Source organism: Apis florea, unplaced genomic scaffold (genome assembly GCF_048593485.1).
Source record: "Apis florea isolate Af1SG1 unplaced genomic scaffold, ASM4859348v1 contig_2350_pilon, whole genome shotgun sequence".
NCBI classification, from domain to species: domain Eukaryota; kingdom Metazoa; phylum Arthropoda; class Insecta; order Hymenoptera; family Apidae; genus Apis; species Apis florea.
Genome location: NW_028256565.1, coordinates 6,645,127 through 6,661,722, shown reverse-complemented (window position 1 = coordinate 6,661,722; position 16,596 = coordinate 6,645,127). Strand labels below are relative to the sequence as shown.

At 39.8% G+C, this 16,596-nt stretch overlaps 1 protein-coding gene across 9 annotated transcripts in view; it reads left to right on the top strand.

Moving 5' to 3' along the window:
- The window catches only part of Atpalpha (sodium/potassium-transporting ATPase subunit alpha), a 118,684-nt gene that overhangs the window by 88,075 nt on the left and 14,013 nt on the right, over positions 1–16,596 (top strand). For 3 of the 9 annotated variants that reach the window (XR_015291165.1, XM_012490247.3, XM_012490249.3), the window contains exons 2-6: positions 8,896–8,976; positions 10,314–10,439; positions 10,859–12,584; positions 12,758–12,994; positions 13,236–13,537. Coding sequence is in view for 8 of the 9 variants with exons in the window: in XM_012490247.3 (XP_012345701.1) it covers positions 8,896–8,976; positions 10,314–10,439; positions 10,859–12,584; positions 12,758–12,994; positions 13,236–13,537 (2,472 nt within the window). In the remaining variant the exon portion in view is untranslated. Of the gene's footprint in view, positions 1–8,895; positions 8,977–10,313; positions 10,440–10,858; positions 12,585–12,757; positions 12,995–13,235; positions 13,538–13,857; positions 13,953–14,872; positions 14,968–16,596 lie in introns of all 9 variants that reach the window. The other 6 variants (XM_012490250.3, XM_012490251.3, XM_012490252.3 and 3 more) reach the window with 4 other exon arrangements.

Below are 16,596 nucleotides of genomic sequence, written 5' to 3'. Positions count from 1 at the left end.
AAATTTACATCAAAAATGTGTATCCAAGATCGCGTAAAACGTTTGCCATTTCCTCGCAATTTCGTAACGATTTGTAGGGAATCTCGACACCCCTCGTCAACACCCCCCAGCATCGCGAAAACTTGCACCCTTGGAAACGAAGCCGAGATCCTCGAAGCGAGGATCGAATTGGGTTAAGCACGGCTGACTTAGTTAGAATTTCAAGTCGACCCATTGCATCCCTTCGAGGCGCTTCCGGTCTCCCCACCACCGACCCCCTCCAGTAAAGTTGGGGGCGAGGATGGGGGCGGTTATGCAATTCGATTATACTCGGTTTGTCGCGTCTGCCGGGATGAAATTCTCTCTGTACGCGAGAACGAGTCTTTTGACGGTTTTCAAAGGGCGGGGAAACCAACCACCCCCTTTTGTTTCAAAGATCAAACTATAATTTCTTACCCTCCCCGGTAAATCGGTAATGTAAACGGCAGTTTGATTCTCTCGTTTCTCGAGTTTACGGTTTATTATTATTATTATTATTATTATTATTATTATTATTCCTCGCTTGTTCGTCGTGTTGTTCTTGGATATTTGTTCCAAGTCCCAACAGGGGGACTGTGTTGTTGTTGTTTGTTCGTGGTTTGTTAACTTTTGGGTTAATTGAAAAGTTTGGAAGATCAAACTAACTGTTTCTTCTTTAACGGTAATTGGATTTCTCTTCGTTTGAGTTTATTCGTGGTTTAATATCTGTTTGGTAATTTCGTTGTTCCCTTGTGGATCGAATGTAGGAATTGTTTTTAGATTATTTTTGCGGTGATTAAAAAATGTTCCGGAAGATGGAGCTAATTTCTCGCTGATTAATATTAATTTCGTTGACTTCGCGTTTATTATTCGGTCGTTATTTTTCTCAAGATCTTGAATTTTTGAGTTTGAATTCTTCAAGTCTATCTGTGAAATTATCAAATTTTATCAGAGGATACTCACTTTTTTTTGAAAGAAATTTAAATCTCAAAAACCTAACCTATATTGCAAAATATTTTAAAAATATAATTCAGAATTATCGCGATGAATCTTTATTATTTTTTTTTTTTTTTTTTTTTTAGTAGAAATTTTAGATCTAACCACGATCGTCCCCCGTTTCTGGCAAATAATCGTGATCCCTCAGATACGCTTTCTTTTCAATAAAGCGTACCCTCGACCTTAATTCGATGATTACAATTCCTCCCATCTTTTTGTCTCTTTGTCTCTCTTCCGGCGAGACGAAGATTACGCTTTCTTTTTTTCTTTCCCCCTCCCTTTTTCCAACCGAAAGAAGAAAATTTTCTCTTCGTAAAAAGATTCTTCCACGAATTTCGAAAATTTTCCCGATTAGAGAAATATTTCTACGCTTCTTCAAGAACACTCGTTCTGAACTCTGCAACTTTATTTCTATAACGCGAGATTTTTATAACCGTGCAACGAGTATTTTTAGATCAGAATTATCGATTCGAATAATAAATAGCAGACTGAAATTTATAGTGCACGAATAATTTTTTTCATTCCATCGATTTGGATTCCAAGATTAGATTGAACATAAGAAAGGGTAACAAAATCGTTTAGCAAAATTCTTCCCTTGTGTGTATATTTTTCATCTGAAAGTTTTTTCAAGTTTTCGAGTTGGTTTATTTTATTCTTCTTCTTTTTTTTTTCCCCATCGTCTCATCTTCCTTGCACAATTTTCAATGCGTTTCAACCTCGTTAATCTGTATTAAACGTGTTTATAGCTCGGATGGATAATCACCTGGGAACTCTACAATTACACTGTTCGCCTAGCCTATATATTTCAACTAATGACCACGATATAATAGAGCTGGTACACATCGAACACGGAAAATCCGGCGCACGAGTTAAATAAAATTCTCACTTTTAACGAGTTTTCGTGCCGCGAGAGAATTCAGGGCGGAGAATTGAAACGAAAATGAAGGATATATATATATATATATATATTTGTCTCTGAAAAATATAGCAATGAAACATTTTAATAAAATTTAACATCGACATTTCGAACGAATAATTATCCCATAATAGGTATTTTGTATATATAAAACGAGAAATATACGTAATATATAAAAAAGAAAAAACGTGTAACACCTGTGTTCAAAAAATTTGGAACAAAAGTTTTATTCCTCGGTTAAAAACAATTGCGCCGATATTATTGTTATTATTATTATATTAAACAGGGAGGTATTTTTTTTAAAAATACTGTTCGAACAACTTTCAAAATTTCACTCTTCGAAAACGATATTACCGGCTCCGTTCATCTTATCGCGATACTTTCCGCCCGGCAACCGCTTCCGGCCCCCGCGCGCTCTCAACCTAACCTCTCCTCGTGCGCACACTCTCGTCCGGAAACTATGCGCGCGCGTGTGTCCACTAAACGGCCAGGAATTTGCATAACGTCGATCAGTGCTCGTTCCACCAACTTTATCACGGCCCGTGTACTGGATTAACAGATGCTGTCGCCGGCTATCGATCAGGATTTTCGCAAATTCCACGCCAACTATTTCAGTAGCCCGGTTTTAGCCCAGATGTCGCCCTAGAGAGAACATGGCCACTGTGCTTGGCATGGAACTAGATAATCTCCCTAGACCTCGCCTCTTCTTCCTATGGATAAATACCCTGTGGGGATATATTTGTTGGAGAAATTTAATTAACGTACTCAGTTTTTTTTTTTTTTTTTTTTTTAAGGGATTTCGACAAAATTAAATTAAATTGTTGTTTCGAATATCTATCTCGTCGTGATGATGTAACGAGGGAGTAATTTCCCTCGACAAAATCGCCTCAAGGCTTTGCGAATATCGATATATTTGAAAAATATATAAATCTTCGAAAAAGAGCAAGGAATACCACATCGCTTTTCGATATTTTCAGTCTATTCTCGATCGAAGCAACAATATATATATGTGAAAGAGACCAAAAACGCTCGTTTCGTTTCATAAAACTGTTAATTAAATTTCGAAACGATTCCAAACGAATTTAAAAAGCTCGTCTCGATAACTTCTAAATAATAATAATAAAAAAAGAGAAAGAGATTTTAGAGGACGCACACAGTGGAAACCCGACAATGATCCGCATGAGCGAATTTATAGTCTTAACCCTGGCTCGTTTAACTCGCTGAATAATTTCGCTGGTAATTCAATATTCGAATGTGGGGGCCCAATTAACCGTTACCGGGTCTGGGTTGACGCGCTCGTTGCGGAATGCGTTCCACGATTAGATAAAAAGTGTGGAGCGCGCATGCGCGCGCGTTGCAAGAGCGCGAGTTCCGAGTCGAGCCCCGATCGGCGCTCGTCGTGTTCATTGCCGATCGTAAAAAGCCGGTAATTTCGTTACACGCGCTTCGAAAGCGCGCGCGAGCGTAAACGCGACAATTCCGCGGCGTTATTATCTCTGATCGTCACACGGTGTTCCCGTCATTGAGGAAGCACGATTATGCAATTTCGTTACGTACGCGGCGCACACACACAAGCGCGTACACCGCGAATTTAACGCGCGCGTTGTATACACGTGCTGGGAGGAGGACGAGAATATCCATTCGTTCGATGAATCCGTGAAAATGGATCGATGAAGTATTCGTAAGAGATATTTGTTCAGATATTCGAATCGGGGGTATTATTGATCTCGTTTCAGGATTGAGGAATTTTTTAATAAAATTTTCGATGAGATTGCGACGAGTGTTTGTTGAGGTTTTTTTTTAGGGATGAAATTGGGATTAATAAATATGGATCTGTGCAACATCGATGAAATTGCAACAAATGTTTCTTGGGTAGAGGTTTGCAGGGATGAAATTGAAATCAAGATTAAAGAATTTTGTAATTTTATAATAAAGCGAAATTGCAACGAATGTTTGTTGAGGTTTTTTTCTTTAGGGATGAAATTGGGATTAATAAATATGGATCTGTGCAACATCGATGAAATTGCAACAAATGTTTCTTAAGTAAAGATTTGCAAGGATGAATTAACCAAGATTGGAATTTTGTAATTTTTAATAAAGTGTTTATAGCATCGATGAAATTGCAACAAATATTTCTTAAGTAGAAGTTTGCAGAGATGAAATTGGGATAAATAAACGGATGTGACGGATCATTGTCGTGATACCGATGAGACAAATATTTCTTAAGTAGAGGTTTGCAAAGGGTGAAATCGAGATTAATCAAGATGGAAGAATTTGTACTTTTTAAAGTTTGTTGGGATTAAACGGGGATGTGATGGATTAACGATGAAATTGTAACAAATGTTTCTTAAGTAGAAATGAATGATCGATCTCGCGCGCTGTTTAATCGGATGCGACGGATTGTTTTGAATTTCTTTTTCTTTTTTTTCTTTAGAGACGAAGATGGAATTTTCTTAACGTTTAATTAGGAATGTTCGATTGGAATGGAAGGAAGGAATTGCATTATTATTGTTGCTAACAATAATCGAATTCGTGATCAAGCGATACTGGGATATTGATTGGAACGAAACAATAGGGAAATTCGAGTAAACAGATTCGTGAATTATTCGTCTAATATTAAACATGTTCCTTAGAGTATAAGTGGAATCAGGCCTCGTAAAGTCAGACACGTGGCACGCGCTTCAATCATCTCCAATATTCGCGAATCTTTAATCTTTTAGACCTTCAACGTTTCTTCAACAACTGTATACATATATATATATATATATATCACGCTTGCGTTTCAAATCATTATCCTCTAAAAAGCGGAAAAGGGCGGGAATAGACCTATTTTTTGGGAGAAAAAAAAAAAAAGAAAAAGTTACCATTTTCCTTCCAATACAAATAAATCCTTGAGAATCACCTATATCCTAAACGTGCGATTGACATTAAAATAACGACGCAACACAAGTTCCAGGAACTTATTATTATCTTTACTTTATTATTATTATTATTATTATTATCCGCAATTGCTCCAACTGCTCGTTTTAAATTACACAGGAAAACAATAATAAAATGAACGACGCGAGAGAGGCAGAGAGAAAGGATTGCATTGAATAATTTCGTCCGAATTAAAAAAAGGGGAAAAAAAAAAAAAATTGTCCCAAATTTCAACGGATTATTTCAATTTGTTACAATTACCGAATAGGTGGTGAAAAGGTGTGAAGCGACGAGAAAACTGAAAAATTCGCGTCGAGGGGAGGGGGAGGGGAGGGGGAGGGGGCATGGCATTAAAATATCGGTCATAGAGCGGGTCGAGAGGGCATGGCACAACGCGGCGGCGGCGGCGGCGGCGGCGGCTGTCCGAGGCAATTTATTTCGACGGAACAAGAGTTGCCGTCGACACACACCGCTTGTTAAAATCGTTGACGAACGAGCGTACCTTTGTGTCTGTATCATTTGGATCAATAGAGAGAGGGAGGAGGCCGCGAGGAGAGGAGGCTTCGTCGCTCCACGTCCGTTCGCCTTCCATCCATTTTCGTTGATTTCTTCCCCCCCCCCCCCCCCCCCACCTCCCCAGTCACGATTTTCAACGATTCGAATCGAATACTTTTCGAATGCATTTCGAATTTCGAGCGAGTTTAGATTAGATTAGGTGGGAAATTCAGTTAGGGAAAGGAAAATTTACGTACGTTCTTGAGATCATCAGGATTTTCATAAGCAAATAAAATTATTATTATTATTATTATTATTATTATTATTATCTTTAATCGTGTGAAATCGGATAGGTTACGTTGTGTCCGTCAAAGATGGGGCTCAAGTTGAAAAGGATATTTTTAAGTTTGATCGAATATAATAATCCTGTCAATTATTCGTTTACGAAGATGAATTAGAGGGGAGGAAAAAATTATTTTTCCAACAAGAATTCTGATTCGTTTAATAATCATATAATCGGATTATATAATTAAAAAGAAAAGGGGGGGGGGAGAGGAAGGGATACGTCCTATTGGAATGACGAAGAGACTCGGACACGATATTCCCTCGACGTGGAGAACCACTGGCTACGCGCCAATCTATTTCACTTATTTCCGCGACACGTTCGGTATTGCAATCACCGTTTCGAGTCGACGAGAGGTCGAGACAATTTACTGCACTGCGGCTAGGCAAAATCTTCTCCTGCAACGAGTGACAATTATCGCATCGCGCGCGCACACGTGTATCCGACCGATCGATACGCGGCTATAACATTTTCTGCACATCGTGTTCCATTGAAATTTAACATTAAACATTTCCAAACTAATTGTCGCAAGATTATGTATAAAAACATTGGCCGCTTTTAAAAAATTATCCGAAGACGGATTCTCGATTAATAATCTTCGAATATAATTGCCGTTGGATAATGGAAAATTGTGAAAATCGTATAAAAAAATAATATTCGTCAGAGGAGAAAATGAATGGGATAATTTCCAATTAATGGATAATCGTTGATAATCATTTCAGGGACGACAAGTTAAATATATGCGTCACATTTATAAAATAGTATGTGCGCTATAAATCTAATAGGCAAGAAAAAGGCGAGGGAAGACGATCGACGAGGAACTAGAAACTACTTGAAAAATTGTATCGTGGATACACGACCAATCGAATCGAGTTTTCGACTCGTGTCTTTTTATCGAAGGGGTGTGGCGCGACCCTTCTCGAGTCTCGTCAACTTCCTCGAATCTCCCTCACTCACCACGCGCTTTACCTTTCAGAGATTTTATCGTTGCGTTAGTACGTCATTCGTATGCGTTCAGACATTCACGAGTAAACGAGATTACGGTCTGCTTCTCACGACGGAGACCGTGCTAGCCCATCTCGAGCGTAGTTTCTTGAATATTCCCTCTCGTTTTCCCCCTCGAGTAGTCGCGCAGCCACCGCTTTTAATTTAAATTCTCGAGAGATGCGTGCAAACAACCGTGATTGTTCGATAAATTGATACGAGATGGGTAAAGAAGGGGAATGAGAATAACAACAAGTTTCGTTTTTTTTTTTTTTTTTTTTTCGTTTCCTCCGTTTAATTTTATTAATTTTATTTCACTACTTTATATTCCAAATGTGTTATTTAACCGCGTGAACCGTTTCAACTAATTTAATTTGGCGTAATTGTGTAATTATAATTTCAATCGTTTTATCGTTATATTGCGCGATAGAATCGTTGTTCGATCGAATAAATAAGAATACCTTTTTTTTCTTTTCTCATTACGCGCAATATTAAATTTTAACATATTTTATATACTCGAAATTTAACATTTTCATTTTTCATATAATTTTTTCAAAATTAGATTCTAAGGTGAATTCGGTAAATTTTGAAAAAGAGGAGGAAGATGAATACGGTTCCCCGTTTCACAATAATAAATTTTAACAGTGATCCATACTTTATATACTCGAAATTTAACATTTTCTTCTTTGATATATAATTTTTCAAAATTAGATCGAAATTAGATTCTAAGGTAATTTGTAAATTCTGGAGAAGAAGAGGAAAATGATTCTTCTTCTCCTTAAAATTAGATCAAAATTATAGATTCTAAGATATTTCGTAAATTCTGGAAAAGAGGAGGAAGATGAATACCTTCTCATTATGCACAATAATAAATTTTAACATTGATCTGTATTTTATATACTCGAAATTTAACATTTTCTTTTCTGATGTATAATTTTCCAAAATTAGATCAAAATTAGATTCTAAGGTAATTTGAAATTCTGGAAAAGAAGAGGAAAATGATTCTTCTTCTCGTTACGTATAATAATAAATTTTAACACTAATCCATACTTTATTTTACTCGAAATTTAACATTTTCTTTTTTGATGTGTAATTTTCTCAAATTAGATCTAAAATTAGATTCTAAAGTGATTCGATAAATTCTGAGAAAGAGGAGAAAGATAATTCCCCTTCTCATTACGCCCGATAATAAATATATTAATAAAAAATAATAATAATAAATTTTAACACAGATCCATACTTTATATACTCGACATTTTAACATTTTCCTTTCTGACATATAATTTTCTCAAAATTAGATTGTAAGGTAATTCGATAAATTCTGAAAAAGAGGAGGAAGATGAATAGGAGGGTTCCCCTTCACAATGGAGAACGATGATTAATTTCAGGAGGGGGAAATCCGTTTTCAAGGATCCGTGTACGAGATGGAGCAATTTTCAGCGGAAAACGCCTTCGAACCGGAAGCGATCGGTTTATCCAAACGCGAACGAATCGAGGACACTGTCGAAAATTAGGCTGAATCTGTTGGCCAGCGCGCTGCCCACGTTTCCCGAAATTTAATTTCGTACGTCTTCTCTGTATTTTCATAACCGATTCTAACAACACGTGGCCGGCCGAACGCGAATGCGTATCGAAAATCGTAAAGTTTGTTTTTTTCGACAATATTGCTCCAAGGTATACACTGCGTGGCAATATGCGTGGCGAAAATGGATGGAAGGCTAACGGAATAAAGCTCGTGAAATTACGAATTTTTCTATTTTTTCCAAACCTTTTTTTCACTTCCTTCAAGAAATTTTTCTTAGAACACGATTTGCGATTTCAAAGAAACGTGTAAACTAGAAAATGTTGATATCTTTGAAGAGAATTAAATGGAAAAATCCAAAAGATTCCTAAAATTTATAATTTTAAAGTGTGTGTGTGTGTGTGTGTGTATAATTTTTTCCAATTTCAAGGAATATAGAAGAATATCCTTAAAATGCGTATTTTAACGATGAAAATATTTCCATCTCGTGAAATATCTTTGAAAAAAGAGACGAAACGAACAATGCGAATTTCAAATGGTTGCATTATCACAAACAGCATTATCGAATCACCAGGATTTATTTTTTTTAATTTAATTTACAAACACCAACCATTATTCTATTATTTATTTTGTATTATTTTTATCTGTGTGTGTGTATTTTATTTTTTTTTTTTTTTATGTATATCTCATCTCATGTTTTTTTTATCATCTCATTTTTTACAGCATGGCCGCTCAGACTCGTACAGGGTCGCAACGTTACCAAAAATTCGCGACGACAACAAAACGGCCGACGGGATGTACAAGGTATTCACAGCGGTACTTCCGGTCCGCTGTGGCTCTCTCCATTTCTTATTTCTCGCAATTCTCTTCTCTCTTCTCGGGGCTTGCTTCATCGACGACATATTTTCTCCGTCCTCGAATCTCTTCTGCAATCATTCTCTTTCCACCCGCGGAGAATCAACCTTTCTCTCTCTCTCTCTCTCTCTCTCGACTAACCACTTTTCGCTCATTTCGCTCTAACAATCAAGGCAGATTCCCCCTAGATAATATCCCTCCATTCGGAATTCCCTCTAAAAATACCACTTTACGTGCTCTTTTTTTTTTAACCATTGACACTTTTGTCAATCTTCTTCCTTTCGACCAAGAGGAACGTTCTATTTTTCAGTGATCGGTGTTATTCTTCTGCACAACGCGTAGTACTCGTATTCGGTGTGACGTTGAATTACTAACACGTTTCACGAACTATCATATCGTGTCATGTTACGATCTATGCATATTTTTTCGTATGATAAAATATCTCGTTCGGATAATACATTTTTTTCGAAGATCTTTCTCAATTCTTTCTTCCATAATTACCAACTGCGAAAGTATTATATTATTACTGCGATATCACGATATATTCTGTTTCTTCAGGATAAGTCTTTCTTCATTTTTACGATATATTCTTTCTACTATCTTTGTCACATTTTTATATTATATTTTTCTTTCTTTCTTTCTTTCTTTCTTTCTTTTTGGTGGTCGGTACTAACACGTGTACTATTTCTTTCGCACAATATATATGACTAATACGAAGTATTGGTCACACTCGTAATGACACTAATTACTGACACGTTTTACAAAGTATTGTGTGTATTATTTCGTTATTACGTTTGGGATTTCGACTGCTTTTGGATGTATTCAAAATTGGTATATTTAAAGGTGATTGATTAATCAAGTCTCTCGACAATTCCACGTGATTAATATTCTTGCGATTAATCGAGGTCTCCGAGGTCTTTTAATTACGTAAAATGTGGTATCAGGGTGGAAGGTAATTTTTATGGAGTAACGTTGATCTAACATCACGTTCTTGACCCTTGTATATTACATTTAATAATAAAACTTTTCCTTTAATACGATAATATAATTATAGATGATTGAAATGTTGGGGAAAAAATGTTGAATATTTTTTTTTTTTTTTTTTTTATCATAACATTCTCGAAGGAGGATATGGATACTTGAAAATTCTTGAATTTTTCGCTTTTTTTAATCGCTGTCGACGATTAATTCCTTCATATATTCCATATATTCCATAAATTCTTCGATACATCAAAATCTCTCGATTTCGATTTCTAATAACATTCTTCTTGTTTTTTACGAAACAGTCGCGGCGGAAGAATCCAAAGCGGAGGACGGACAATTTAGAGGACCTGAAACAGGAGTTGGACATTGACTTCCACAAAATTACACCCGAGGAACTGTATCAAAGGTTTCAGACGCACCCCGAAAACGTAAGTCGGGTTTGACGAAGAGAAAAGAGGAGCAGGAGGACTAACGATTTCCATCCATTTCCTTTCCAAATAATACAAGAGAAAGAGAAAGAATATATATAAAAAATCCCCCATTTTTAGAACAATAATTGATCACCGTCGAGCCGAACAAATCTCTCTCTCTCTCTCTCTCTTTCATTCCTTCTCTCTTTGTCCCACGATCGATCGAGTTATTTAAAGCTCTCTCGAGTATCATCGCTGACACGAAATTCCTGATGTACGTCCCTTATTTAGCGAAGCCGATAATCGTGGGACGCGTTTTCATTCCTCCTCCTCCTCCTCCTCCTCCTGTTGTTCTCGATCCGAATATCAGGATCGATGGTGAAAATTTTTCGCGAGAGAGACGATAATAATTTTAATGGTCGACGATAATGTTTTAGGGCCTCAGCCACGCGAAGGCAAAAGAGAATCTGGAGAGGGACGGTCCAAACTCGCTTACACCGCCGAAACAAACACCGGAATGGGTGAAATTCTGTAAAAATCTGTTCGGCGGTTTCGCGTTGCTGTTGTGGATCGGGGCGATCCTCTGCTTCATCGCGTACTCGATCCAAGCGTCGACGAGCGAGGACCCGAACGACGACAATCTGTACCTGGGCATCGTGTTGGCGGCGGTCGTAATAGTGACGGGTATATTCTCGTATTACCAGGAGAGCAAGTCGAGCAAGATAATGGAATCGTTCAAGAACATGGTACCCCAAATCGCGATCGTGATCAGGGAAGGCGAGAAACTGACGTTGAAGGCCGAGGACTTGGTGCTCGGCGACGTGGTCGAGGTAAAGTTCGGGGATCGTATACCGGCCGACATCCGGATCATCGAGTCGAGGGGATTCAAGGTGGACAACAGCTCGTTGACGGGCGAGTCGGAGCCCCAATCGAGATCGCCGGAGTTCACGAACGAGAACCCGTTGGAGACGAAGAATCTCGCCTTCTTCTCGACGAACGCCGTCGAGGGAACCGCGAAAGGAGTGGTGATCTGCTGTGGCGATCAGACAGTGATGGGAAGGATTGCTGGTCTAGCATCCGGCCTTGATACTGGTGAAACGCCGATCGCTAAGGAGATTCATCATTTCATACACCTGATCACGGGGGTTGCCGTATTCCTCGGTGTTACCTTCTTCATCATAGCCTTCATCCTCGGTTACCACTGGCTCGACGCAGTCATCTTCCTGATCGGGATCATCGTCGCCAACGTGCCGGAGGGTTTGCTCGCGACCGTCACCGTCTGCCTCACGTTGACCGCCAAACGGATGGCGTCCAAGAATTGCCTGGTGAAGAATCTCGAGGCCGTGGAGACGTTGGGCTCCACGTCGACCATCTGCTCGGACAAGACGGGCACCCTCACCCAGAATCGTATGACCGTTGCCCACATGTGGTTCGACAATCAGATCATCGAGGCGGACACGACCGAGGATCAATCGGGATTGCAATACGACCGCACGAGCCCCGGCTTCAAGGCGTTGGCAAAGATCGCGACGCTGTGCAACCGTGCCGAGTTCAAGGCGGGCCAGGAGGACAAGCCTATCCTGAAGAGGGAGGTGAACGGGGACGCGTCCGAGGCCGCACTGTTGAAGTGCATGGAGCTGGCCCTGGGCGACGTGATGGGGATAAGGAAGCGTAACAAGAAAGTGTGCGAGATCCCGTTCAACTCGACCAACAAGTACCAGGTCTCTATCCACGAGTCGGACAATCCGGACGACCCGAGGCACCTGCTCGTGATGAAGGGCGCCCCGGAGAGGATTCTCGATCGTTGCTCCACGATATTCATCGGTGGCAAGGAGAAGGTGCTCGACGAGGAGATGAAGGAGGCGTTCAACAACGCTTACCTCGAGCTTGGCGGCCTCGGTGAACGCGTGCTCGGTTTCTGCGACTACATACTGCCGTCCGACAAATTCCCGATCGGCTTCAAGTTCAACTGCGACGACCCGAACTTCCCGGTGGACGGACTCCGCTTTGTGGGCCTCATGTCTATGATCGACCCGCCCAGGGCTGCGGTGCCCGACGCGGTCGCCAAGTGCCGTTCAGCCGGCATCAAGGTCATCATGGTAACCGGTGACCATCCGATCACTGCCAAAGCCATTGCCAAATCTGTCGGCATCATCTCTGAAGGTCTGTTCCTGTCCCGATCTCAATCATGTAGTAGTAATAGTAGCTTGTCCGTATTTTGCCTGACTTATCCCCCTATCAGGGGGATGAAAAGATTTAGATTTGGTTAGGTAGATCGAGATTTTTTTTTTGCTTCCAAGAAGGAGATTGGATTGAAAATTGACGTTTGCGATCAGGTAACGAGACCGTCGAGGACATTGCTCAACGGTTGAATATCCCCGTATCCGAAGTCAATCCTCGCGAGGCCAAAGCCGCCGTCATCCACGGAACCGAACTCAGGGAACTGAACTCCGACCAACTGGACGAGATCCTCAGGTACCACACCGAAATTGTGTTCGCCCGTACCTCGCCTCAGCAGAAGCTCATCATCGTCGAAGGCTGCCAGCGAATGGGTGCTATCGTCGCTGTGACCGGTACGTTTAATCGTCTCGCCTTATTCTCCGCTCGTTGAACGAGAATCTCGCTCCTTTCAACTTCTTACAATTTGCTTCAATTCCAATTTATCAATCCTCGTGTTACGTATTTTTCGTAATTGGTTCGTAACTGGTTCGAACTGGTTCCTAACTCTTTCTAACTGGTTCGAACTGGTTCGAACTGGTGCAAAAGTATTCGAAAGCGCGATTACATTGGTTGTTCGGTCTCGTTTGTTTCCAGGCGACGGTGTGAACGACTCCCCCGCGTTGAAGAAGGCAGACATCGGGGTGGCAATGGGTATAGCTGGCTCGGACGTGTCCAAGCAGGCGGCCGACATGATCCTGCTCGACGACAACTTCGCCTCGATCGTGACCGGTGTCGAGGAGGGCCGGTTGATCTTCGACAACTTGAAGAAATCCATCGCGTACACCCTCACCTCGAACATCCCCGAGATCTCACCCTTCCTGGCGTTCATCCTTTGCGACATCCCCCTGCCCCTCGGCACCGTCACCATCCTCTGCATCGATCTGGGAACAGACATGGTGAGTGGTTCATGGACATCTTCCTCCGCCTTTTTTCAAATCGCGTCTCGATCGCGCCTCCATCCCCCGGCCACGGCCGAGACGCGACCCCAAATTTCTTCGAATCGTCTCGCGAAATCGAATTCATCCTCGAACACACGCTCCTCCAACCACAGTTTTTCGAGCGTTTCGATCGGTATTTTTTTTTTTTTTTTCTTGTTTTTTTTTTCAAGCCGATTCGAGACATCTCGAACGAGGATAAGATTTCCAAGATTTTCAGCGATGTTCGTTCGGGGCTGGATGTTCGATTATTGTACCGTTTAAAACACCATGATTGGCAGGTGCCGGCTATTTCGTTGGCGTACGAGCATGCCGAGTCGGATATAATGAAGAGAAGGCCTCGTGATCCGTACCGTGACAACCTCGTCAACGAAAGGTTTCTCTTTCCCTTCGAGGAAAAGATATAGCTTTTCGAAGCACAATTGTTGTTTAGATAGAGCTCCCCTGGGTAATCGCAGTACGCCAGATCCTCAGACCTGTAGGAGGCACGATTGGAAAAGCTAGTCTCATCACGAATTTGTTGTAACTCTTTTTTAATTAACCTTTATTTAGGTGGCCATTAGGTGGTGATGCGTCCTTTGCGTGGGAACAGATTATGGGAAGAATTAAAGGAGATAATTTTTTACATTTAATCTTCTATCAACGCGAGGATCCTCCTCCTGATCGAGATCCGTTTTTTCCTTTTTCTACGTTTCCTTTCGTTTCTTATTATCTTGAAAAAGTTGTTTTTTTCGTTTAAGAAGAATATATATTTATTTTTTATAGCGATTGTTCCGGATCTCGAATTAGAATGAGAATACTCGTGATTTCAGATGTAATTACATTTCTTCCAGCTTCGATTTCACGATTTTACGCGGTTATATGTCAATTGTTTGAAGAAGAGAATTGGACGGAATTTGGAAGGATCGTCGAAACGATGATCGACACGAAAGATCCACACGAATCCCTTCATCCCTCGACACCATCCCGCCTCGTTGCTCCGATCGATTTAGTTCTCTCAGTTTTGATTTTTTGCTTACCTTTTCTGCGTTTCTCATCATATTATACTCACTGGTCGCAAGAATGCTGATTCAATTTCAACGAACAGACCTTTCTTTCACCAGAAGAAGAATAGAAATTCTTCCTTTGCAATTTTTCCGCTTCTTCTCTCATCGATTCACCATTTCTTCAGCCCGAAATGGAAATTGGAAATTAATCAGCATCCTTGTATCGCGGGTCAGCGAGAAAACGATACTCATCATCATGTTCTAACTGTTGGCGTTGTTACTTGAGCCTTGATTGATAATGTGACGTCAGGTGCCAGCCATCTCACTTGCCTACGAGGAGGCAGAGAGCGATATTATGAAGCGACATCCACGAAACCCCTTCACTGACAAGCTAGTTAACGAAAGGTAACACATCAACAAACATAAACCGAATCTTGACCAAAAAAGATACAAAAGAAAAAAAAAAGAAAAAAGAAAAAAAAAGAAAGATACTCTACTATACTTACTACTGCTACCGTTACTGCTACTACTACTACTACTACTACTGCTACTACTACTACTACTACTACTACTGCAACTACTATACAAATACTATTACTACTTTACACCATGATCGACTTTTTATGGTCAGAAAGCGTAATTGGTGACACGTGATCTCTCTTGATTCTTGAAGTTTTCCCTTCTTTCTGATGAAGTTAGATATATTAGATATTTACTAACAAGTTTCTATCGTTGTTATTTTTTTTTTTTTTTTTTTTTTAGTAATCATGTAATAACGTAAGAACGTAGATCTAAAAAAAAAAAAAAAAAAAAAGAATCGAAAGAAATATATTTGTGTGCAATCGACAGTATCAGGAATCACGAAAGATCACAAAGATCTCCATTACCTGTCTATTGGTCGTATACACTTCTTACTTATTCCTATGGTTATTGTACAGTAGCTAGTTCGTTCTGTCTCGTATATACTCGTTCTCGAAGTACTTTAAGACGAAAAAAAGAAAAAAAAAAAAAAAAAAAATTAAAACAAAAGGGATACATATAACAGGCACAGAGATTTTTCACGACACGTTTCTCAATATTCTGCAAGATCGTTAAAAAGAAAATATACTCGTTGTCTCGTCACAGGCAGAGACCTTCGTGGTAACTGTGGTAACGAGGTGACAACGAATTTCTCTCTCTCTATATATATATATCTCTCTCTCTCTCTTCCTCTATCTTTCTAACTATCTCTTTCTCTATCTCTCTCTCTGTCTCTCTTTCTTTCTCTCTCGTGTACAAATTAATCCCTAGCCTGATTTCGTCCGTGTGTAAAAATTGTTGGATGTTGTATCTTTCCCCCCCCCCCCTCCGTGCTTTTTATTTCTCTCTCTTTTTTTTTTCTTTTCTTTTCTTTCGAAAAATGTTGTTTTGATCGAATTGATGATACGACGTCGTCCATCGTGTTTGTTTGAAAAACGAAACTTTAACGTGCTAACGAGACGTGAACGATTAACAGTTACTAGTACTAGTCCTAGTCCGAGTGAATGCCACTTTTCAACTGACGCATCGCATTAAAGAGATCGGATGTAAAATATGGATAAATAGAAATCTTGTCTCGTATTTGAACAACTGTCCAAACGATCGATACGCTTTTTTCCTTATCATAAGAGAAAGGAAAGCTTTCGCTGAAGCTTCTCGAAAATGCGAATTTAAAAAAAAAAAAAAAAAAAAAAAGATAAAATTCCGATATATATATATATTATACAATATGGTTTCTGTTCAACTTTTTTTTTTTTTTTTTTGTTTGTTTGATATATATGTATATACATTCATTCCTCTATTTCTTTTTCTATCACTTCTGTTTCGCTTTGTAAGCGTTTGTTGGTCGAACGGCAAAGGCTGTGGGTTTAATTTGTTCGATGCCTTTTGGTCAAGGGACTCAGACACGCTAGGGGATGATAAATGATCGATGATCTAACAAGGTAACGGAGAATGGTGCACGAAGGTATAACACTTCAGGGCATTTTGATAATTGGGTATTACACACTTTAGAGC